Raw genomic sequence first — 26832 nt, 5'->3', positions numbered from 1 at the left:
AACTCTTGGAAACATTCTGGAGTCTTAGAGCAATTTTTTTTTCATGTAAAAGTCATCTTAAATTAAACACAGATTTTTATTCCCTTCCCAAGGAATAACATTTTCTTGCTTATATATTAGACTAAATCACTAGGCATACCAGCTCTAGAATATGTTTCTGACTACTATGTTTCTTAGCTTTTTGTATGTGGTATGACTAAAGAATGAGGTTATTTTCTTTGGTGTAATACTCGTTTCTCTTGTTGTTCTTATAAAAAATGCATCCTTTATGCATGGATGATTTAGAATGACTTTTTAAATTACTTGTTTGCCTTACATAACTTCTCAAAAGACTGGCTTCTCTTTCCTAACCTGGTATTTCATAATAAGAGGTATGTAACCCGAGGAGGTAGGTCAGAAAAAATATGTCAAACTTCCACTTATATGGGACAAGACAATGTGCATAAGAAGTGGCACCTGTATTCAGCAGAAAGATTTGTGACTATATCTGTCTTTGGATATCTAGTTCCTAATATAATGACTGGCACTGAATAGATGTTCAATAAAGCTTAGCAAATTCAGATTCAGGTATGATTTTGTTCTATCTCCATTGACAGGTACAACACACAGAGTTAAATAAAACCTCCAAATTTACACATAGAGTGCCAAACTTGCATGCATAAAAAAAAAGTCCCTTAGGCATATAAAAAGATTCTTTTTTTATAAAATTTTAATTATTTTTTCTTACTGAGATATAATTGACATATCAGTTTCAGGTGCACAACATGATTCACTATTTGTATTCATTGCAAAATAATTTCAAGAATCTAGTTAACATCCATCAGCACACAGTTAGAAAATTTTTTTGCACGGGATGAGAATTTTTAAGATTTACTCTCTTAGCAACTTTCAAATATGCAGTACAGTATTGTAAACTGTAGACGCCATGCTATACTTAACGTCCAAATGACTTAATTGTTTTATAACTGGAAGGTTGTGCTTTCTGAACCCTTCACCCATTTGGCCCACCCCCACCCTCCAACCTCTGGCAATCACCGGTCTGTTCTCTGTAAGCTTGGTGTTCTGGGGGTACTTTGGTTTCTTTTGGTTAGATTCCACCTGTAAGAGACGTCCTATGCTATTTGTCTATGTCTGACTTCTTCCACTTAACATAATGGCCTCTCTAGGTCCATCCATGTTGCTGCAGATGGCAAGAATTCCTTCTTTTCTCTGGCTGAAAATACTCCATTGTATATATACATAACACATTGTCTTTTTTTAAAGTTTTTATTTTAATTCCAGTTAACATAATGTTATATTAGTTTCAGGGGTACAATATACTGATTTAACACTTCCATGCATCACCTGGTGCTTGTCCCGGCAAGTGCACTCCTTAATCCCCATCACCTATTTCACCCTTCTCCCTCCCCATCTCCCCTCTGGTAACCATCAATTTGTTCTCTAAATATAATTAAGAGTCTGTTTCTCGGTTTGTCTCTCTCTCTCTCATTTTTTCCCTTTGCTTATTTTTTTTGTTTCTTAAATTCCATATGAGCTACTATGTTGTTGAGAATTTTTGCATCCATGTTCATCAGGGATATTGGCCTGTAGTTCTCTTTTTTAGTGCTCTCTGGTTTTGGTAGCAGGGTAAATGCTGGTGTCATAGAATGAATTTGGAGGTTTTCTTTCCTTTCCTTTCCTTTTTTTCCTTTTTTTTTTTGAACAGTTTAAGAATAGGTATTAACTCTTCTTTGGATGTTTGGTAGAATTCACCTGTGAAACTATCTGGTCCCGGACATTTGTTGGGAGATTTTTGATTCCTGAGTCAATTTCTTTGCTGGTTATCTGTCTATTCAAATTTTCTACTTTGTCCTGTTCATTTTTTGTAGTTTCTATGTTTCTATGAATTTACCCATTTCTTTCAGGTTGTCCGATTTGTTGGCATATAGTTTTTCACAAAATTCTCTTATAATTGCTTGTATTTCTGTGGTATCAGTTGTATCTCTCCTCTCTCATTTGTGATTTTGAGTCCTTTCTCTTTTTTTCTTGATGAGTCTAGTTAGCAGTTTATCAAATTTATTGATTTTTTCTTCCCAAAGAAACAGCTCCTGGTTTTATTGATCTGTTCTATTTTTTCCTTCCTTCTGCTAATTTTAGGTTTTGTTTGTTGCTCTTTTTCTGGTTCCTTTAGGTGTAAGGTTAGGTTGTTTGAGATTTTCTTCTTGAGGTAGGCCTGTATTGCTATAAACTTCCTTCCTAGAACAAGTTTTGCTGTATCCCAAAGGTTTTGGACCATTATGTTTTCATTTTCATTTCTTCTATATATTGTTTTATTTCTTCTTTTATTTCCTGATTGACCCATTCATTGTTTAGTAGCACGTTATTTAACCTCTATGTTCTTTGTGGTTTTTCCAGGTTTTTTCTCATGATTGATTTCTAGTTTCACAGCCTTGTGATCAGAAAAGATACATGGTATGACTTTGATCTTTTTGAATTTTGAGGCTTCTTTGGTGGGCTAATGTGTGATCTACTCTGGAGAATGTTCCATGTGCACCTGAAAAGGATGTACTCTGTTTTAGGATGGAATGTTCTGGATATATCTGTTAAATCCATCTGGTCCAGTGTGTCACTCAAAGTCATTGTTTCCTTGTTGATTTTCTGTTCAGATGATCTGTCCAATGATGTAAAGTCCCCTACTATTACTGTGTTCTTCTCAGTAGTTCCTTTATGTTTGTTATTAACTGTTTTATGTATTTGGATGATCCTATGTTGGGTGTATAAATATTTACAATTGTTCTTCTTGTTGGATAGTCCCCTTTATTATTATATAGTGCCTTTGTCTCTTGTTACAGTCTTTGTTTTAGTCTATTTTGTCCAATATAAGTATTGCTCCTCCAGCTTTCTTTTGACATCCACTTCCATGATAAATGTTTCTCCATTCCCTCACTTTCAATCTGCAGGTGTCTTTAGGTCTAAAATAAGTCTACTTTAAATTGATGGAAACTTAAATTTGAATGAATTATAAAAATTTTATATTTTTGCCCCCACTACACATTTTATGTTTTTGATACCACATTTTGCATCTTTTTATTTTGTGTATCCTCTAATTATTGTAGTAAATTTTACTACTTTTGTCTTTTAACCTTTATAGTAGCTTTGGAAGTATTTAATCCACTACATTTACTATATATTTTCCTTCACCAGTGAGATTTTTACTTTTGTATGTTTTCTTGTTACTAGTATCTTTTTAGCGTAAAGAATTATCTTTAACATTTCTTAAAAAGCTGGTTTAGTGGTGATGAACTCCTTTAGCTTTTGCTTGTCTTGAAAACTCTTTCAATTCTGATTGATAACCTTGCGGAATATTCCTTTTTTTTTTTTTTTTTAGACAGCTCAGGCTGAGCCCCCAGACCCACTGCCAGACAAGATGCGCCAGTGTGTGAGGTCCTGCACTCTGACCTGGAGTATTCTTTATAGTTTTTGTTTTTTTTCTAGAGCATATAGATGGGTCTTTGTTTTTATCCTTCTGTCACCCTATGTCTTTTGATTGGAGCATTTAGTTCATTTGCATTCAAAGTAATTATTGATAGATACGTATTTATTGCCATTTTATTACTTGTCTTATAGTTGTTTCTAGAGCTTTTCTCTGATCCTTTCTTGTCTTTCTCTAATGTTTTGCTGATTTTCTTTAGGGATGTACTTGGATTTCTTTCTGTTTATACTTTGCACACTTAGTTTTTTTGATATATGGTTACCATTAGGTTTGTATATAATCTCTTCTGCATATAGCAGTCTGTATCGTAGTTTAAGTTTGAACCTATCCTTTACTCCTCTTCTCCCCATGTTGTAGGTATATGTTATTTTATTTTATATCCTTTTTTTGAGTTCCTTAACTGATTTTTACAAAAATATTCATTTTTATTGCTTTTATGTTTCCCATCTTTATGCTGTCATTTTTGGTCTCTCTAGTCCACTCAAAGAGTCCTCTTTAATATTTCTTAGAGAACTGGTTTACTGCTCACAAACTCCTTTAGTTTTTGTTTGTCTGGGAAACTCTTTATCTCTCCTTCTATTCTGAATTATAGTCTTGCTCAATAGAATATTCTTGGCTGTGGGTTTTTCCCATTCAGCACTTGGAATATATCATGCCACTTACTTCTGTCTTGGAAAGTTTCTGCTAAAAAATCCCTTGCTGGCCCTATGGGGCTTCCCTTCTATGTAAATGTCTTCTTTTATATTGCTGCTTTTAAAACTTTTTCTTTATTATTATAGTTTGCCAATTACATCAAGCTTGTTTCTCATTTTGTTTATTGAGCCCTTTATCTCTGCTATGTTATTCCTTATCTCTTTGTTAAGGATCTCATTCATGTGTTCCATTCTTTTCTCAAGTCCAGTGAGTGTCTTTATGATCATTGCTTTAAATACTCTATCAGGCATGTCACTTATATCTGCTTCACTTAGATCTCTGGCTATGGCCTTGTCCTGTTCTTTAATTTGGGATAAATTTCTCCATCTTCTCATTTTTGTCTAAGTTTCTGTGCATGTTTATCTGTGTTAGGAAACCCAGCAAAGTCTCCTGTTCTTGAGAGTGATGGCCTTATGAAGAAGGGGTCCTGTAGTGCCCTGCAGTGTAGTGTCCCCTGTTGTCCAGGGCCTGGTGCTTCTGGGAGTATCTCTGATGTGTGCTAGCTGTGTTGTGCTATTTTGTCCTGGCTACTATATCCTTCAAACCAGCCATCTGCAGAGGCTCTCTTTGCCTGTTGTGAGCAGTGTTTGGTCCCTGGCCTGAAGGTGGTGCTTTAACTAGGTGTGCTCTGTTCTGCTTGTGAAATGAGACCTGTCACCACCACCACTCAAACTGAGGCTCTGCAAAACTCCCATGTTGAGAGATGGCAGTGTGAGCAGGGGTTTGGGGCCAGTCTTCAGTGGAAGGGGGCCTATGAAGCTGGGACTGAGGCAAGCATGACTGTGAAGGGTAGTTCCAGTGGAGTTGGGGGTAGGGCTTGGTTTAAGCAAATTAATTAGCAAGCATCTGCTCTATACTTGTTATCACAGGTGTCCCTGTGGTTATGCTAAAGGGTGAGAGAAGGAAATGGTGCCATATAGTTATTTGTTCCCAGAAGGGTCTCTCTGTGAATGGTGCTTCTCTAGGACATGCTCTGAGAAGAGCAAATCATCTCCCCTCTGTTTGCCCCAGGTGCTCTTCAGATTGTTATGTCTGCCCTGTATGTCTGTGGGTTCTTTGCCTGCCTCCTCTCCAAGATCAGCACAATGCCTTCTAGGCTATATCCTAGCCAAGCTTGCTGACCTTTAAAACTCTAGGCTTTAAGCCCCGTTGCCTGAAGTCACAAAATCCAGCCCCTCACTTTCCAAGCTACAGATTCATTAATGGAGATTCATTAACCCTGTGCACCCTCCTGTGTGTCATTCTGTCTCTCACCCTTTTCTGCAACTGTGGCTCCTTGCCCACTGCAGCAGCCACAGTCTGTTTCTCTCCCAAACCTCATCTCCACTCTTTCACATGGCCCCTTCTTTACCTTTAGTTGTGGAGTTTGTTCTGCCAGACTTCAGGTCAACTTCTGGGGTATTTAGGATGACTTGATAGTTATCTAGTTGTATTTGTGGGATGAGGCAAGCCTAGGGTCCTCCTACTCTGCCACCATAGCCCTACACCTTAACACATTTTCTTTATTCATTCACCCATTGATGCTAACTTCGGCTGTTTCCAAGTCTTGGGTACCATAAATAATGCTGCAGTCAACATGGGGATACATATGTCTTTTAAAGTTAGTATTTTTGTTCAGATAAATACCTAGAAGTAGATTGCTGGATCATATGGTAGTTTTACTTTAATATTTTGAGGAACTTCCATACTGTTTTCCATAGTGGATGTACCAATGTACATTTCTACCAACAGTGCACAAGGGTTCCCTTTTCTCCACATTCTTACCAACACTTTATATATATATAATAGCCATTCTAACGTGTGTGAAGTGATATCTCATTGTGCTTGTGACATGCATTTTCCTGATGATTAATGATGAGCTCTTTTCATGTGTCTGTTGGCCACTGGTATGTCATCCTTGGAAAAATGTTTCAGTCAGATTTTTTTGACTATTGTTTGTATTCTTAATATATTTTGGATATTATCCACTTATCATTTGCAAATATCTTCTCCCATTCTGTAGGTGGCCTTTTCATTTTGTTGACAGTTTCTTTTGCTGTGCAGAAGCTTTTTAAGTTATGGTAGCCCTAATTGTTTTTCTTTCATCGATGTCTTATAGCTTTGAGTATGCAGATCTCTCACCTCCTTGGTTAAATTTATTCCTATATATCTTATTCTTTTATAAATGGGATTTTTTTCTTAAAATTTCTTCCTGAAAACTTATTAGTGTATAGAAACAACAGATTTTTGTACATTGATTTTGTATTCTGCAACTTTACTGTATTAGTTCTAAGAGTTCTGGTGGAGTCTTTAGAGTTTCTAAATATGTCATGTGTAAATAGTGACAGTTTTACTCCTCCTCTCCAATTTTTTTTTTTTTTTTTTTTTTTGCCTAATTGCTCTGGCAAGAACTTCCAATATTATGTTGAATATAAGTGGCAAGAGTGGGCATCCTTGTCTTGTTTCTAATCTTAGGGGAAAAACATTCAGCTTTTCATCATTGAGTTTGATGTTAGCTGTGGGTTTGTCATATATGGTCTTTACTAGGCTGAGAGTTTCTATCATAAATGGTTGCTGATTTTCTCAAAAGCTTTTTCTGCCTCTGTTGAGACAATCATATAATTTTTATTCATCATTTTGTTAATGTGGTGTATCACATTGATTGATTTGCAGAGGTTGAATTATCCTTGCCTCCTTAGAATAAATCCCTCTTAATCATAGCATATGATCCTTTAATGTACAGTTGAAATATGTTGCCTGACATTTTATTCCAGCTATGTTCATCAGGGATGTTGGCCTGTAATTTTCTTTTCTTGTGGACCAGTGAAGCTGTCTGGTCCTGAACTTTTGTTCACAGGGAAGTTTTTGATTACTGATTCAGTCTTCTTACCAATAATCAGACTGTTCAGGTTTTTCATTTTTTCATGATTCAGTCTTGATAGGTTATATGTTTTTAAAAATTCATCTAAGTTGTCCAATTTATTGGTATATAATTATTCATAGTAGCCTCTTATTATCCTTTCTATTTCTGTGGTTTCATTTGTAACTTCTCTTTCATTTCTGATTTTATTTGGGTCCTCTCTTTATTCTTGGTGATACTAGCTAACAGTTTGTTAATTTTGTTTATCTTTCCAAAGAAACATCTCTTAGTTTCATTGATCTTTTCTATTGTCTTATTTTATTCTAACTTTGGGCTTCATTTGATATTTTTTCCTCTAGTTCTTGAGGTGTGCAGTTAGGTTGCTTACTTGATACCTTGCTTGTTGATGTAGGCATTAATTGCTATGAGCTTCCCTCTTAGAACTGCTTTTACTGTGTCCCATAAGTTTTGGTACATTGTATTTCCATTTTCATTTGTCTCGAAGTATTTTTCCTTTGACTTCTTCTTTGACCCATTGGTTGTTCGGGAGCATGTTGTTTAATCTCCACATACTGTTGAATTTCCAGTTTTATTTTTTATAATTTTCAGTTGTATTCCATTGTGGTCAGAAAAGATGCTTGATAGGATTTCAGTCTTAAATTTATTAAGATTTGTTTTGTGGTCTAACATATCATCTATCCTGGAGAATGTTTATGTGTTTGAGAAAAATGTGTATTCTGTTGGTTTTGAATAGAATGTTCTGTAAATATGTGTCATGACCATCTGGTCTAATGTGTAGGTTACATTTAATGTTTATTTTCTATGGGTGATCTATCTATTGGTAAAAGTGGGGTATTAAAATCTCCTACTTACTGTGTCACTGTTGATTTCTCCTTTTAGGTCTATTAATTTTTGCTTTATATTTTTTAGGTACTTCTATGTTGGGTGCAGAAATATTTCCAAATGTTATATCCTTTCATTTGATTGACGCTTTATCACTATGTGATGCCTTTCTTTGTCTCTATTATCAGACAAAATAGACCTTCAAACAAAGACTGTAATAAGTATAGCTACCTCAGCTTTTTGTTGGTTCCCAACGAATTTAAGTCTGTGTGTCTCCTTACATCTCAAGTGAGTCTGTTTTAGGCCATGTACAGACAGGCCTTGTTTTTTTATTTCATTCAGCCACTCTGTCTTCTGATTTTAGAATTTAGCTCATTTACAATTAAAGTAGTTATTGATAGGTATGGACTTTTTGCCATTTATTACTTGCTTTATGGCTGCTTTTTAGTTCCTTTCTTCTTTTGCTCTCTTCCTTTGTGATTTGGTGAGTTTATTGAGTGGTATGTTTATACCTTCTTCTACTGTGGTTACCATGAGACTTACATACTTGTAACCATCTATTATAAGCTTATCTAAAGCTCTACATTTTTACTCTTCCATCTGTTCTATGTTTTTGATGTCACATTTTACATCTTGTGTATTCCTTAACTAATTATTGTACTTATTTTTAATACTTTGTCTTTTACCCTTCATACTGGCTTTATAAGTGATTAGTGCACTACCTTTTCTTTATGTTTACCTTTACCAGTGAGATTTATACTTTCATATATTTTCTTGTTCCTAATTAGTGCCCTTTCTTTTCAACTTAAAGAAGTCCCTTTAACATTTTTTTGAAGAGCCGGTTTAGTGATGATGAACTCCTTTAGTTTTTGCATGTCTGGAAAACTTTATTACTCCTTCAATTCTGAACGTTTGCTGGGTAGAGTATTCTTGATTAGCAGGGGTGTTTTGGTTTTTTTTTTCCTTTTGGCACTTTGATTGTTATGCCACTCCCTCTGGCTTCAGTTTCCGCTGAAAATTTGATAGTTTTATGGGGGTTCCCTGTACATAAGTTATTTTTCTCTTGCTGATTTTAAGATTCTCTCCTTGCCTTTAATTTTTTACATTTTAATTAGAATGTGTTGGGTTGGGTCCTTTTGAGTTCATCTTATTAGAAACTTTCTGGGCTTTCTAGATTTATGTTTCCTTCCTCAAATTAGTAAAGTTTTCAGCCATTATTTCTTCAAAGAGGCTTTCTTCTCCCTTCTCTCTTCACTTCTCCTTGGGTACCCCTATAATGTGAATGGTAGTCCACTTGATGTTGTTCCATCAGTCTCTTTTTAAATTTCTTTTTCTTGTTGCTGCTCTGATTGGATTGTGTCCAATGTGAGGTTCAAACCCTTTGCTCCTCAGGCAGAAGCTCCAAGCTTTGAGTTCTCTCCCAATTGTGGGTTCTGGGCCAGGGATGGGGTTTATAGTGAGATTGTGTCCCAGTCTCTCCTACCCACTTTAATGTGTAGGAGTTCCTTAGCCAGCCTTGAGATTTTGTTTAAAAAACTGTTCCATAAAAAATAAGATGAAAACAGAGAGGGAGGCAAATCATGAGAGACTCTTAACTATAGGAAACAAACTGAGGGTTGCTAGGTGGGAGGAGATAGGGTAATTGGGTGATGGGCACTGAAGAGGACACTTGAAGTAATGAGCACTGGGTGTTGAATGCAACTGATAAATCAGTATATGTTAAATTGAATTTAAATAAAACATTTAAAAAAGAAACTCTACCATATATAGCTACAGACTTGATGTGTCCATGGAAGGATCTTCCTATGTTGCCATCTTGAGCCCAGAACCCCTAAAGAAAGAGTCCACTTTTGAACCCACTGCAGTTGGATGTATCCATAATAGTTTTGACCAAGAATTGTGGTCAGATTTGTTGCTTTGGGGCTGATTAAATAATTGCTAGTGCAAACCCCTCCAGAATTATCTTTCACCGTGGCAACCAACAACATATCAGACCATGTCTGCACTTCAGTCTTGGTTATGGAAAGAGGAAGACCCAGAATTGACACCTTAAGGCCACCTATGACGAGGATACAGCCTGAGTAAGACATAAATCTTTGTTGTTTTAAATTACTGAAGCTTTTTTTTTTCCTTTTTAGCCTAGTCTAATATAGAGCCTATCCCATCAGATCATGAGTGGGAACTGGTAGAGCATTTGACTGCAGATCATGAGTGGGAACATCTCCTGGCCAAAGACTATGTCTTACTCATATATGTATCCCCAGGGTTTAGTATGGACCCTGACATATAGTAGGTATTCAATATTATTTTAATAACTGAAAAAAAATCTTTATCAAAGCAACATCAAAATGAAGTACTATACCTAAAATTTTAGGAAACAGAGTTTATAAACAGCACTGGAAAATTCTGTGATTCACAGAAATTGAGTCAGATGTTTAACTTAGAAACCTGATCAAAAGGGGTTATAATATGGGTGCCTAAAACAGATTCAGTGAATTACAATTATAAATTTTGTATAGACCATCCATTAAGCAAATACAGCAGTTGGCAATTGAAAGTCCTAGAGAAAAGGTTACTTAAGTGATTTACAATGCATTTCTAGTCTCCAGAGATTCTCACTTTAATATTGGTGCAGTGGTTATAATTTTGCATGCCTGTCTTGTTCAAGAGGTCTTTGCTTCATCAGACACATAAGACCTTTTTCCTTGTTTTCATCTTAGTACAAAAGTTCTTCCCTGTGAATGTGTATAACCGACGGATCTTGACGAATGGTATTGTTTCCCTCATGAAAGCTGCCAATTCCTCACAATAATACCTTGTGAAAACTGCTATCATCATTTTATTTGGCTTCTAACTATAGAAATATCTGACCTTTTATTGGTGACCCTAGTTCTTTAGCCCTTACAACTATACATGGATGATTATACATGCACATAGCGTTGAACATTCACAGTATTTCTTCTAAGAACATCAACTATGCAGTCATAACATTTGTAGAACAAATGATAGTCATGTCAATATTAGGCAGGACTTTCTGAGAAAATATTACCGAAGATATATTTACATTGTAATGGTTACATGGCACCTAGAGTTTTTCTACTTCTTATGAAACAATATATTTAAGTGGAAAGCATATACTCTTTGGAATCAGATTTGTGTTTGACCTTTGTCACTTACTAATTATGTAGCTTTAAGAAAGTTAATTTCCTTGAACCTCTTTTTCTCATCTGTACTAAGGAATAATAAGACTTATAATGCTAGGGTGGTAATTATTAGAAATATTTTGTTGAGATGATATAGCACAGTACCTGGCAAAAGTTGTCACTCATCCAAAGACAGGTATTATCAATGTAATTGCTATTTTATATCTTCTAACCATTTCTGAATACTGTTGCAAATAAAATACCCAAGTGTATTAGTGAGGACGGAGGAGGTCAGCCTTTTTTTCTATTCAGGACTTTGATTAGCCAAGGTCTACCCACATTATGAAGGGCAATCTGCTTTACTAAAATTTCACCAGTTTAAATGTAAATCACATCTAAAAACACCCTCACAGAAATGTCTAGAATAATGTTTGACCAAGTATCTGGGCACTCTGGCCCAGACAAGTTGACACACAAGATTTCCTATCACACCAACTAATTCTTGCCCTTGACTTTCTGAACATACAATTCCTATACTCTACCACCTTGTGAAGAAACAAGATTATCTGATGACTAAGCAACAGCTATAACACTTGTTGAACTGCTCTCTGGTGGGACTTGAAAGAGACTCCTAAGACGACCATTCCTCTTATAAAACCTTTTAAGAGGTAGTTGACATCTGCATTTTGAACAGGGATTAGTCTATTTTCATGACTGGTTTATAGAATTCCTATTTCACACTAGATAAAAAGAGAAAAGAAGGGAAATGCTCTGGAGGATCTGGTATTCCCATTCCAAAGCAAGAGATATGTGAAATCATTAGCAAGACTTAACAGGAGTGACATATATCTCATTATGCATAAACACTGGACACATCGCTAATACCCTATCCTCATTTTAGCAGAACTCACCCAGGGGCACTCTGGAAGAGTACAGCATGCTCTGTAAAGCATTCATCATGAGAGAGTTGGTATACATTTATGAGTATGAGGCTGAGAGAACCACAGTGAAGAAAAAATCGAAGGAGGATATTAGGTTTATGAGGCCTGTGGGAACTTGACAACATCATCACAAAGCAACCATGAGTGGCTATGGTGAATTAAAAATCACCTGATCCAGCCTGAGAGTGTCTTCATCTTTCTGTAATCTCAGTAACGTCAGTAAGGCTGAACCGTTAGTGAGAGGTTACTGGTACTACCAAAATTGATTCTACCCTAGATTTTTTTAGTCCACTGATAGGAACACTTTCATGTTATGATACCTTTGGTATCAAATAGCAACATCTTATAGTTTCACTGAATAGGGTCTCCTTAAACTGGTATATAGGTGAAATGTCAACTTGTCAAAAGTTAACATTAACAGCTTTTATCCTAAACCTATTCATAAGGAATTCCCTTACAGGTCCTATAAGAAATCCTCAAAGTTAAAATGTGGAGGCAGATATTTCACATCTATGTTATATATGCAAGGGTGCTCTCAAAAAGTTGATTTCACTTGTGAAATTTAATATCAAACAGTGGTTGACTATCTGCCAGACATTTGCCTTCAGTAATCTCATAAGTTGATCGTATGTTGTAATTGAAGTTGGAGGTTGAGATTTCTAATCATGATACCTGTTTAAATTTTTCTGTCAGCCAAAGTGTCTGTGGAGAATATTCAATTTTATTTTTTTCAAGATAGAATAAAAGCATCTCAGTATATGAATCCTAGAAACAGTCGGACCAAATCAACTCTCCCCACAATTATTCCAGCATCCCTTTCAAGAATAGGTTATTTTAAAATTGCAAACTAGAGATTGTATTCAATTATTTTCAAACATCCTTTGAAAATGAATTTACACTGTCTGGTATTACCAAGTCTGTTTCTCTCTCATTCCTATTCTCTTCCCAGTCCTGTTAAAAGAAAACTAGGAGATTCAAGGTGAAGGTAAAATATGTTTGCCACCAGAATAGAATAAGCAATAAGATAGAATAGTCAACAGCAAGCAGAACCTCAACAGAATAGCCCTTTATTGACTTTGGGCTAATCCCACCATAAATCATGGAAAGCCAATATTGCTACTTAATATAAGAGCAAAACCCAATAATACTAAAACACAAGAACTGAGGGTACATTCAACAACTAAATAACTCTGATCTTTAATATTAAAGTTCAGTATTAAACATCGTAAGAAATGGAATTCCCTGGTTTAATATAAACAATAAAAATTCTTCTTTGTTTTAATTTGGTAATTTGAGTTTTATACCTTTTCAAATGAATGCCTGATTTTTAATATATATTAATGATTTTGAAAGTGTCCTATAAGCTTAAAGCATTAATAAATTTGCCAATGTTTTAAGGTTCCAGTATTCTTATTTGATGGCCACAATTTTAAAGTATTTTTCATTTAATTAGTTATTACTGTGGCCCCCTAAAGTCCTTCTTTCCCTCTCCTCTCCTCTCATATTTTGTAACTGGTAGAAAACTTTAAAATGATTTAAAAGTCTAATCCAAAAAACTTTGTTTTCTTATGATAGTATACCATCAAATACAACTCAAGTTCAGTTTTGACATCATGGAACATCATATTTTGATTGTGCTTAGACACTATATATTAAGGAGATAAACTGAGTAAATTGCCTTTGAATAGCATCAAAATCTGTTATTTTGAGTTTTGGGAGGGCTATGGACCATGCAGTATTAAACTGCCAGTGTACTCTTGACACCAGTACAAATCTCTGTTCTACCGCTTCTGTACATGACAGTGATTTACTGACTTTGTCTCCAACTATGAACTCTTGGACATCAAAGAGCCATGATTTTTTTTAATTTGCCTCCCCAGAGCCGACCACAATATCAAGCACATGGCTACATACCAGACATGTACTTTATCTTTATAGAGTAAATGAACAAATAAATGGACAAGCTCCCCTTGAATGGAGTTTAATTCTACCATATTCTTATTTTATTTAAAGATTATTTGAGGGAGAGAGATAGAGCCCAACAAAGGGCTTGATCTCAGGACCCTAAGATCACCACCTGAGCCAAAACCAAGAGTCAGAAGCTTCAATGACTGAGCCACCCAGGTGTGCTATTCTTATTTTAAAACTGTTTCTTATACTTCATTTTACTTTAAAGAGATGCACATTCTACAGTATTTTCAATGTGTTACCAATGACACCATCCAATGAGGAGGCAAGTTCTAAGATTATTCAACTAATGGATTGTGAACTTTAGTATTTCTTACAAATGTCATGTTCAGAAAGAAGTTTAAAGTCCACATTATCTGGTAGGTTCTATGTGTTTGTTGTAGCAATCGACAGCCCTGGCTCCCTGGAACTCTCTCTTTCTGTGTTTTCTCAGACTCTAGGTTCTGTTGGTTTTCCAGTCGCTCTGTCCACATTTCTTGTTCCTCAGCCAGCACCTTCTTCTACATTACCTGCTACGATGTCTTTGATCCTCTTCTCTTTGAACACATTCCTTCTGAGACAGCTTTCTTAATCATTTCCCCATCATCTAGGGGGTAACTGTTCCCAAACTTCAGTTTTCATCTCATTGTGTCTTTATCAATATCACCATATAGGCTAGGCCAAAAGTTGGAGTCTTTGTGAAATTTTCCTTTAACAAAATTCTTATATTTAATTAATTACCAACCCCTATTGATTCCACTTCCAGAGTATCACTTTCCTATTAGTTCAGGCCTGCTTTCTGACATTCCTCTCAATTCCTTGCAGGAGACACTGCAGACAAATAGATTTTCTAAAGTGTTAGCTAGACCCTTCTCTCTCCTCAAGGTTCTTTTGTAGTTTATAATTTCTCAGAGAATAACACCCAGATCTTTTAGCATGGCATTTAAAAGACTGTTAAAATCAGTCGGCCATGACTCCCTGCACACACAGGGTTACCCCATGAACTGATTTCTATTCTGTGAGCAAAGACATGATCTTCTATACCTCCATGCCTTTGCCCAAGCTGTTGTTTGTTATGGTAAAGTGGACTAGCCAACTCCGAAGACTTCCAGAAATGAGGAATCTACTGTTTCCCAAGGCAGCCCATTTAACATCATCCAGAGCTGACACCACAAGAGTTATTCCTTGCCCTTAATTGTATTCCTTGTGCCCACACAGAACAAGTCTAATTTTTTTCTTTTTATATGATAGATCTTCCAATAATTTAAAACATGTTACTCCTAGTGCTTCTATTCTCTGAGGTAAATATCCACAAAGTCCTTTAAGATAAGCCTCTTTTTTTTCTAGCCCACTAAAAGTTGGCATCAAGAACTTTCCTGGGTACCCCAGATGGGGTCTGACCATGATAGAGTGAAGCTTGACTCTGCCCTTTGTATTACACACACCTCCCAACCAGCTCTCCATTATTCAGAGGTGGATTGCACAGCAAGGAGCTGGGATTCACTCTCATTGTAGAGAGTTGGGAATTAGGCCCCAGCTTTGTTTTCCTATACAATCTCAGTACCATTCAAAAAGCATTTGGAATTCTGAGTTTGTGAGAAAATTACCTTTTTATTTCTCAGCTGTACTTTCATCCTGTTGCCTAAAGTAAGAAAATCAAATTGGATCTGAAATCATTATGAGTTTTAGATTCCATGGAAAATGTATGAAGAGGAGAGGAGAGAAAGAGCCATGAGGGAATGTATACAGGGAAAGTTATTGATAGTTCTTCATAGGGCTGTCACCCACCATAGGAGAAGGAGAAGGCGTACAACCCCCACCAGCTAGGGTTCCTTGAACTTTCCATTATCCTCTCCAAGTCCCATGAGGTACCTGGTATTAAGGCACTCCAGATGACCAAAAACAGATGACAGTGTTGCTTCTCCCAAGAGTAGTTACCTCTGAACAAATATCAAGCTCTGCAGTGTTAAAAATAAATCCCTGACAGAATTTTAATCCTCAGCCCTCAGATAAGAGAGAGAGATGTTGTCCTCACCACTTAATTCCCAGGACATAAGCAAGAGCCTAAAGATGTACTTCATAGTTGCTAATGAAGTTCTGTCAGCCCCAAACTAGATTCTATTACAACATGTGAACATTCACAATTAATTGTAAGATTATAATCACAATATTCAGAGTAACACCTAGAAATAAACACGTGACTCAAAAACTATAGAAGCATTTAAATCTTAAAGGAACTTCAAAGTACTCGTATGTTGCCCATTTTTCATTTTAATTGTAAAACTATAGGCCAGGTTTTGGAAATATAGCCATGATGATATATTTGTTTTAAGTCTTCGCTTTAATTTCCAATAACTCTCTAAAGAAGTTATTGGAAACACTCTCAGGGAGACACTCCTGGCCCTATTAAATCATTAATTAAGCAGCTCTTAAATTTAAAACACCAGGTTTAAATGTTACTTTTACTAGTGCTACTACATGGACACCTAACTTGTTCTACCTACCTACCTATGGACTCATTATCTAATTGAGAAAAAAAATAAAAACCCTTCTGTATATTAATCCATTTCTGTCCATATCTCTTTAAAATAAACTTGATGTTATCATAGTAATAATATAGGGCCTTAAATACTTTTCCAAATGTCCCCACCATTGGAGATTTTAAATCTTTTGTAATATCAATGTCACTCAATATCTGCATTTGTTACTATAGTAAAAACTTTTTACCTATTCTTCTTAATGAATATCCCAAGTTCAAGATGTTCTACTGTATTTAATTTTCCATTAAAGGACCTAGACTTAGTGGATATTAATGCAATACATAAAACATACTCTTCCCATGGTTATCTCCATTTCACCTGCTGGCAACTTCGTCATTCTCTGTGCTCAGGACAAAAATTTAAGTCAGTTGTGATGTGCCTCTTGTTACCCTTCCGATCCTAAATTCAACCAGTTGCCCATGCTCACTCCACTCCAGCCACACCAGCATCATTGCTGACCCTTGACTGTGACATTCCCACAGCAGCGCCCAGGGTAGGTCCTTTGTAGCAGTTCCTCCCTTTACCTGGAGAGCCTGTCCTCTAGGCAGCCATGTGCCTCATCCCCTCATCCCCTGCAAGACCTCAGGCAAATATGCAAGCTCCCTTGCTCAGCGCTCTCCATTGCCCTCCAGCTTTCCTTTCTTCCATAGCACCTATCACCATCTACCATACTATATACTTCACCTACTTGTTTTTGTGTCCCTCTATGTGATAGGTAGAATTCTAGAGATTCTGTCCCCTCATATTAAAATAAACATTAATCTAAATACTGTTGTGAAGGGACTTTGCAAGGTCATTAAAGTTACTCAACAGCTGACCTTAACATAAGAAGATCATCTGGGTTCTCTGGGTGGAATCACTGTAATTACCTGACCCTCAGAAGCAGAAGAGTAAGGCAGAAGAGAGATGGGGGAAGGGTGGTCAGAGAGGTTCAGGTGTGGTAAAGACTCCACGTGTCATGGCTGGTTTCAAAATGAATGAGTGTGACCAGGAGAGCAGGCATTTTGACGGAGGTGAGAGAGGCTCCCTGATGCCAGCTACTAAAGAAATAGAAACCTCATTCCTACCCTTAAAAGGAATGGAATTCTGTCAACACACTGAATGAGCTTAGAAGCAGATTCTCCCTGTACAACCTCCAGCAAGAAACACAGCTCTGCTGTGAAAAGATGAAACACCCCATGTTTTCGGCCTTGGGAAACCCTGAGCGGAGAGACCATGGAACCAGGCTGGGGCCCAGTCTTAAATACAGAGAATAAATGAATGTAATGTAAGTCCCAGGATTTGCAAAGGCAGCAAATGAAAACTAGTATATGCTCTATGAGAGCACGGATCCCCATCTCGGAGTTTTCTTCATGCTGTGTTGCAGAGCCTAGAATAACACCTCACAACAACAGACAATAAATACCTGTTGAATGAATGAATATACACGGTATACGCATGCTTTCCCATGAAATCTATATTTTACGAGATGATAGAATTTTTTTACCCCAAAACATTGAATAAAAAATATTAAAAATGTAAAAGGTGAGTTGATTTGAAAACGGTCTAATCAGTAGTTTGTATCTTTGCAAGTTAGTGGTGGCTGGCTACCACCTCCTAAAGTACTGGTTTTCAAAATGCATGTTGTAACATATTGGCAGGTCATAAAATCAATTTATGGGGTTGAGATAGGTAAGAAGGAAGGAAATAAAACAAAGAAAACCTTAGAATTTTAATTTTAGTGTGGGGTGTATGGGTGTGTGTGTACACTGGATCACACTGTAAGATGTATTTCTTACTGTAAGTACCATCAAAATAATTGGAAAACAAGGGCCCTAAAGGTCACCGTACTCTATGCTGTGGACCAGGATACAATTTAGGGCCTGACCAGAGGTGAGATGAAGACAAATGAATGGTGAATGTGTCTGTTAAGAAAGGGCTGATCGGGAAAGAACTACACTGTCCCGAGTCTGTGATTAAATTTGCAAGGCAAGAGAGAGCACTATGGTTGAAGAATTCACACAAATTGCACCATCTTAAGGTGAGGAAATGAACTTTTTTCCTCCTGCTTTCTTTTTTTTTTTTTTTTGGCCTTGGGGCTGGAATAGTGCCCCTGGACGGTGTTCAGAGCACCCCCACCCCCAATCACAGAACAGTCGCTGAGTCTTGGTATAAAATCCACCAACATCTGGACAAGGATGACTTGAGGCTTTAATCAGCAAAGCATCCTAAAATGCTGTTTCTTTTCTCCCTTACAGGGAAAGGATTAAAAACCCAAATACTTATCTATCTTCTGAGATTAGCCAGTTATTAGTGTCATATAAATTTAGCTGGAGAGGAAGTTAGAAATGTCCTTGGCACGTGGAACCAAAAAATAAATCCTGGTTAAAGGAACTCGAAATTGAATCTAACTCAATATCCTCATTTATTTTGCAGATGAGGAGGCTGAACTAAAGGCTTATACTATCCCCATCATTATAAAAATGTTATATTTATCCATGATTCCAGTGTTTATTGTCAGCGGACTGCATATGGATAACTAGAATAATGCAACTGTACACTATCCATTCCCCTACTCTAGGGCATACGCCTGGTTGGCAGGGACCATACCATACATCTTTGTACTCTCATTAGTGCCTACTGTGCTTTGGGAAATTAAATAAGATAATACCTGCAATACACTTAGATTGCTTCATACACTCTAAGAGCTAAGTGAATGCCTTCATATATGCTTTTGTTGCTTTGATTATAATAAGAGCATTATTATTACAGGATGTTTATGCAGGGGAAATTCTTAATACCTGTTGATTTTCTTTGCATTATTTGCCAAAATGAAATCATATTTTATGCACTTAAAATCCACTTATATTTGAAGAGACTTTAGAAAAATAGAGCTCTTATCTGCTTGAGGCACTTTAAATAGTAAAGATGAAAGAATTCCAATTAGTTAAAAGTTACCCAGAAAATGTCTTAAGTATATGAAAAGTAAATAGTCCTAGGATTTGTGATTCATAAAGATAATATCTCTAATGAAAATACAGAATCTTGCATACTCTGAAGGTCATCTTTCTTTACGTAAGAACCAGACTTAAGAGCTGCATGACCACTGGTGTTTAGAACCCATACCCATGGCCACGGACTGTGAATTCTAAAATCAAAATGTGACTTCCTTTAGGAGATGTTCCACAGAGAAAGAATATCACAACATTCAAAGAAATGAATCACAGTCTATTTTTTCTGAGGATCCAACAATGTTATCAAAGATTTTTTTTTTCTCAAATCTTATAAGCTCTCCAGCACCTTTCCCCCCTGCTACTTTTGTATTATACAATTAGAGTATAATTATGTGCTCTTTCACACTGGAAAGAGTATTCTTTTATTAATGACTCTGAAAAGTTTATTATTTATCTTTGAAAATGAGTTTGAAAGCAAAGGGCTCTCATGACTTTTCCTTTCTTTCTTTTTAACTTTGGAGTTCTTTAAAAGTAATACAATAGATGGTTACAGAGGTCATAGGCAGTCATAAGTTTCCACCTTTAAGGTAAGAAATAGGGTTCAGGAAACAAAGGTTGCATCCTCCTCTTCCTCCAGATTAAGTGTTTGGGGTACTGAAGAACATGATTGCAAAATACTGATGTTCCAACAAAGGTTGTCTATTCTTTGCCTTTTCTCCCTTGTTGGGACAAATAGAAAATGGATCAGAATAATAAGCTTCCTGAATCTGGTACAAAGAGAGAAGGGGGGTATAATTCACATTTATAGTAGGAAGTACAATGTAAATTCCAAATTAGTTTTAAATGCGGAATTCACCCAGCCCATAATCTGTAGCCAATTCTGGAAAGTACCACCACATCTCAGCTGAGGCTAAGCAAGTCTCATCGCTGTTTTTGGCTGACTGCTTTTTTTCTAACATTCGGCTTACCAGAGCACTCCAGATTGAATATGGGCAATTAAAAGGAAGGGTGTACATTATTGCAAATTTTAATAATTTCTCGAGCCATTTTGCTTGCAGTCATAATCCCACAAGACCAACATACCTTGCATAAGAAACTCAGATGACTTTTGGCTGCAAGCAGCTCTTCAGTTACTTTGTAACCTATTCATGCTTAACTTCTGGACTTTCCCCATTTGTGGCTGGAACCTGCCAAATAGGACTGCAGTGGCTGCTTGGCTTCCCACAGCCATGGCTAACTTATTTAAGCCTGGCAAATGAATAATAATGCCAATGAATCAAATAACGATCAGAATTCTTCTCGATTCCACTGCTGCTATTTATGTATGGCAGGAGCTACCTCTGTCCAACACTTCCATGGTGTACAAAGTAATACTGGGCCAGAACTATTTCAAAAATTTGTATCTCCTATACTTTTTGTACTATTTCAGTGGAGATAGCAGAACAGTAATAACCTGATGACCTCGGAAGCTTTGTTTTTTGAGGCCTCAGGGAAAAGTAGCCAAATTGTTTTGCAAACCAAAAAAAAACACTCAAAATTGCACATAATTTTGCCTAGCCATTTGGAATACCATGATGTCCCTTGAGTTGGAAATGTCTACACAGCTTCCTACTCACCAGCAATCTTTTTCTTGTGAAGAAAAACAAAAGATAATCATTTACTTTAATTGTATTCAAGAAACTCCATCTTTCCGGAGGATCTAGATATGGTCTTCCTCACAAGTTCTCAGCCTCTCATCCATCTTGTTTAATAAGATGAAAAGCAGTTAAATGTGAAGAATTGCGGAGACTGAATTTTAAGTTTGGACCGCTGAGAATATGGCACAGCAGGGAGGGAAGCGGCACTTCTAACACAATTTACTGTGGGAATTTAGATCACATGGTCTTGACCTTTTCAACGATCCAGAAAGTTAAAGGTAATTTTAAAGGTCTACCTAATATGAATAGAACGGTAGGAAGCTTTCCTCACTATTACTTAAGAATAAGTTAAATTATCTAGTTTAAACTACAGGTTAAGAGATTACGTTCTGAAATGAGCCTGCTCGGTTTGAACCCTGGCTTCCCTGTTCATTAGCTGTGTGACCTTGGGAAGTCACTGAAGGTTTTGAAACTTTGGTTTACTCATCTGTAAAAAGGAGATAATAATATTATCTTCCTCACTGGGCTGTTAAGAGGATTAAATGAGCTCATTCGCATGAAGTACTTTGTTCGGTTTATGGCATATGTTTTAAGTATCCAATAAATGTTAGCTTCCTCATGTCCACTGAAGTAACAAAAAACAGAGTTTAGTCGTAGAGTGCTATTTTTTTTTTTTAATTTGCTTCAGAATCTCAAATCTTCAGTGAATTTCCATGAGTGCTATTTTGGACTAAGAATTTATAGTGTTAGGGAAGGAAATATTTTCATGCTATAAAAAACCTATAAGGAAATTTCATATTGCCAGGATGTTTTTAACAAATCAATATGGTTTATATCATGTGCTAACTGAATAATACAATTATTCTAATTAACTGATCATGCACTCTGCGGGTTTGGGAAAAGTATGTCACCATTTAGCCAACAAAGAATCATGAATAATTTGACAAAATATGAAGTTATTGTTTATGCTATTAGAAACTTAGTTACTTTTGTGTATGTCTGAACAGCCAATTCACTAAACATATTATTCAACAAACTGAATTATATATCTGATAGGATTTAAAAATAATGCTTTTGAATATGTCCAGAGAGGTTTAAAAAAAAAAAACTGCTATTATTAAATAATGTGGTAAATTAATCAGTCTCTGGTTTTGTTACTTTTTATAAAATATCATATCATTATTCTGTTCTCGTCCCCAATTAACCAATTCTGATCAATAGTCTGCTTTCCCCTAAAAGCAAATAGCAAAACAAGACAGAACTTTCGTTGCTGATTCTACAGAAAATTTAAATTCTGCCAATCCAGAATATCCATGGAGCTAATTAGGAAAGCAAAGAATAAAGCTAACCATTTTTCACTTCTCTCCCATGTCCCAGAAGTCAATCAGTGCAAGCTGAAAGACGTCATTGTCTGAAGAGTATTCTTTTCATATTGACTGAGATTTAGAAACTCCTCTCGGTAACTCATTACAAAGTTAACCATTAGAAAACCATTTATTGACCCAGAAATCCGGAAGATCAAAATAATTACTTTCATAAAAATGAAAGACTCCTAGTTGCAAAATTGTATTGAGTCATATGTAAAACAAATTCTTTTTTCCCAGAATATATTCAAATTATTGTCCATTAGAAGAGTAAGGGATTGAGGTCACCTTCTCAGCATTTAACATGCATCCTTGGGGGGTTTCACATTACTGTATTTCATGAAAGAACACACAACATTAATTTATTAAATAACATGACAGTTGATGGCAATCTATAGAAGATGCTATTCTGGGCAAAAAAATGTGCTATGAAAAAATGAATTAGGAAGAAAATGGGGGGAGGATGTAGTATGGAAAACTATACTCTTCATTCTACAACCATCATTTAACGATGTTACTGCACACGTCCATGCTCTATAAATTCAGAGACATGTTTGCTTTCCCAAGCTGGCTGTCCACTTACCCTAGTTGTTTTCACTTTATTCCCAGAGGAACAGCTCCACCCTTTCCGATCCGGAAGAACTTTACATTCCTCTCCCTCAAGACATGGCTGCATATGGCACCACCATTTCTGTTCCACTATTGAAGCTACAGGAGATTAAAAAAAAAAAAAATCAATTCAGTGTTTTCTATTGGGCTAGTTAATTCTCTGCGTGCACATTTAAAGAGGAACAAAGGGCACCGATTTTTCCCACCACTAGGTAGATTGGGCTTTGAAGCATGCTTCCCTTTTTGCCCACAGGGGCTAAGTCTTTCTAGATATTCTGACTAAAAGAATTTGTATTTTCTATTTTAGTTTATTGTGGTAAGAACACCTAACATGAGTTCTACCCTATTAACAAATAGTATTGTTAATTAAATGCACATTATGGAAGGATTTTTTTTTTCATGTGAACGTACAGGCTTCATGAAAACTAATATATTGGAAAGAAACTTATGTAAACATACGCATGCACTGATTTACCTAAACATAAAAGAAAATCAACCTCTGACCAGTTTAGAGTCAATGTAATACTTCCCACAAGTAGGCTAAAATTAGGAGGATACTAGAGTTAATGTAATTTTTTTTTTTTTAACTGTGGGCAGTAACCATCATCAAGGAATGAGCCATGCTAACAGGAATATTTAAATTATTATTTATGGTAACAGTAATTAAATAGATCCATACAAAGATGTATGTCCTATTGCAATTAGGTGAACCCTCCAATAAAGAAATTAATATTTTGATGGATCTCCATAAATATCAACATTTCATGTGAATTCAAGGTACAATTACAAATTCGCTCATTTGTATGGTGCTTATTTTTTCATTCTTAAGAACCATCCATGGGTTTAGGTCACCATACTGTTTAATCCTCTATTTTCATCTCTCCTTTCCCAATTAATTTACACACACATGCCCTCCACAGGTAAATCGGTATTTCATGGTATCAAAGTAAGAAATACATGGACTTGTTGGAACCTCACTAGAATGCCTTTTGTTACAAAACTGCATAAGGTCTTAGACCTTCTTCAGGAGGATTTTAGATTTCAGAATGCCCCCCCTAAATAAATAATCTCATCAACCACATGATTTATGGAATGGTCCCTCAGGACTGACCACAGTCAACAGCATTATAGTGGAGTTCCAGTTCTAACCAGTCCCCAGCTACATGACCACCATGAGCAATGGAAGAAGTCGCACCATCCACACAAGATGGAGCAGCTCGCGTGGTGCCTGCCACCTGCCCAGGGAAGCAGGAGCACTTGACTGTCTGTGATCGCTCTTCTATCTTGTTCTTATTACAGCATCTGTGGAGTGCCACCACCTCGCAAGTGCCCGTTTTAACATGGTGAGCTGCACAAACAAAAGAGATAAGACAACATTGAGAAAGTTTTGGCTTCTCCCCCCCTTTTTAATTAGAAGTACATTAAATATAGCTCTATAAGGGATCCACCATGCATGAAACTAGAAATACAACGATGCTGACTCCATATGCAGATTTGATTTCTTTTCTAAATGTGCAAGGGCCATTTCTGTCAGTAAATGCTTGGTGAAGCAGGAACAATTAGTGACCAGATTAGAAAGAGCTGTTCGAACAGTCTGAAATATAGAGACAATATGTGGCGCCATCAAAAACATACTTATTTGCATATGACTTTTTTGTCCAACATGTTAATCAAAGAAAGGCTAACCCCTTGACAAGGCGCCCTGCAATGGGGCTAAGAGCAGACCTCTTCTCAGAGTGGGGGAGGGCTAAGCTTACATTGTTCTTCTAGGGTTGAGTGCAAAGGTCAGACAGGGGACCTCTTTTCAGAAAGCAAGGCGGTAAAGGGTGGAACCCATCTCCTCAGTATTCCTCTGCCCAGTTTCCCTGGGAATGAACTAATTGGGAATTCTTGAAATTGCTGCCATTTTCCTGAAAGTCCCAGCCAGTTTCAGTCCTGAAAATGTTTTCTTCCCATATTGCCTTGAGGGAACAACTGCCACCAATAGCCAACAACTGTAGCCAGAATGTGGATAGATTTATATCTGGCCTGGGAGCCCCAGCCAATAAGCTGTGGGGCTCCCCCCACCCAGCCCACTAACCTGGCAGAACGGCTTCTGAATGCTTTGGGTGCTTGAGACTTGTGGACCTCACTTATCACATTATGATAGGGTTCTAGTTTGCCTTTTTTTTTTTTTTGGCACCATTTCATCTTCAGAGTATTAACCCTACTTTGAAACAATAAAGCAGAAGTTTCATTTGCTAAAAATAAAAAGTTTAAAAACAAACATTAGTTGAAACACTATGCTTTCAGAAATTTAAAAAATGTGATATAAAAACCAGATCTGAAATTGTTTAACGTTATAAACATATCAAGGCCCATTTTGTAAATGAGATCAGTACATCATGTATTTATATTAATCTTTCCCTTGGGGATGAGTATCACTGTGCAGAACTCAGGTTAGACAGCTTGCTTAGATTTTTCTTGTAAGAGAAAACAAATCACACATTGTCCATCCCTCCATGCGAGACCAAGAAACTTGGGTGTGACATATGGCTTTGACATGTGATCCTCAAAAGAACTTTCAAGAAACAGAAACCATTTCCATTGCCACAAAGATTTTCCTGCCACGGTAGATACAAATGGGGATTTCTCTATGTTTGACTCAAACATAAGGCTATCTCTGTGGAAAGTTTAAAAACTTGAGAGCCAGACTTCTTCTTGTGCTCTAGAAAATATTTTCTTAGCTAAGGATGATTCAGTTTGGTTTAATTTATTGAATGCTTTGCATTATATCATACAAGTCAATATGCTCACTTTTTGTACTGCACTGCACTTAATCACATTTTGATTGAGTCAATACCACACCTCAGGTATGGTTCTGAGTATTGGGGATATAACGATGAAAAGGAGGGACATAGAGTCTGCCCTCAGCTCATATTCCTGTGTAGAAAACAAATTATAAATACCTGTTAATGATTAAGACAATACTAGATTTTTAAGCTCCTTGAAGGAACTGCAGTAGAGTAAGGGGAGAGTAATCAAACAGGGTGGGGAAGTGTATTTTTGTGAGTGTCAGAGAGGACCCCTGTGAGATAATCAGAATGATGACCTGAGTGCTGAAAGGGAAGCATCTGTTATGAGGATCCAAGAAAGGAAGAGCATTCCAAAGAGAAGGAGCAGCAAATGGTGGGGAGCTAAAATGGAAAAATGGGTGATGTGTTGCCAGGACAGCAACATGACTAGTGTGGCGATAGTGCGGTTGAACAATTGAGAGGTCTAGCGAACTGTGTCCGAAATGTGGGGAGATGGAGTAGGGGCTGATATGCTGAATAAAGGGACTGGATTTTACTCATGTCACAAGGGAAACAGTCTGGGTGGATCTGGTATCATCTCATTAAATGCTTTAGAAGTTTGCTCATACCGCTCTTTAAAGAATGGATTGAAGAAGCAAGAGTGGGATGAGGGAGACCGGTTATGAAGAGGTTGCAAGAGCCTAGAGGATAAGGGATGGGACTTAGTCTATACTAACAGCAGCAGAGTTGGGGAGAAGTAGCAGATTAGGAATATTCCCCTGTAGAGCTGGTTTGACTCGCTATTGGATTGAACATGAATTCAGAGAGAAGGAGGAATTAGGATTACTCTTCAGCTTGTCCTGAGTAATTAGAAGTGGGTGGTTCTGCAAACTGGTGTTTGCCAGAGGGGAGGTGGATGGGAGTTGGATAAAATAGATGGAGAGCACATTAATCATGATGAGCACTGATCAACATGTAGAATTGTTGAATCATTATATTGTACACCTGAAACTAATATAGCACTGTATGTTAATCATACATGAACTGTGTGTGTGTGTGTGTGTGTGTGTGTGTGTGTGTGTGTGTGTGTGTGTGTG

General features: G+C 36.8%; 1 protein-coding gene across 15 annotated transcripts in view; it reads right to left on the bottom strand.

Moving 5' to 3' along the window:
• TAFA2 (TAFA chemokine like family member 2) overlaps positions 1–26832 on the bottom strand; it is a 480355-nt gene that overhangs the window by 19363 nt on the left and 434160 nt on the right. For all 15 annotated transcript variants that reach the window (XR_012380763.1, XM_073900735.1, XM_073900730.1 and 12 more), the window contains 2 exons: positions 24157–24309; positions 22936–23060 (listed from right to left, as the gene is read on the bottom strand). Coding sequence is in view for 14 of the 15 variants with exons in the window: in XM_073900735.1 (XP_073756836.1) it covers positions 22936–23060; positions 24157–24309 (278 nt within the window). In the remaining variant the exon portion in view is untranslated. The remainder of the gene's footprint in view (positions 1–22935; positions 23061–24156; positions 24310–26832) is intronic.

Source organism: Callorhinus ursinus, unplaced genomic scaffold (genome assembly GCF_003265705.2).
Source record: "Callorhinus ursinus isolate GAN/ISIS: 27379988/994484 unplaced genomic scaffold, GSC_fseal_2.0 scaffold14, whole genome shotgun sequence".
NCBI lineage: Eukaryota > Metazoa > Chordata > Mammalia > Carnivora > Otariidae > Callorhinus > Callorhinus ursinus.
This window is presented reverse-complemented; position numbering and strand designations above follow the sequence as displayed.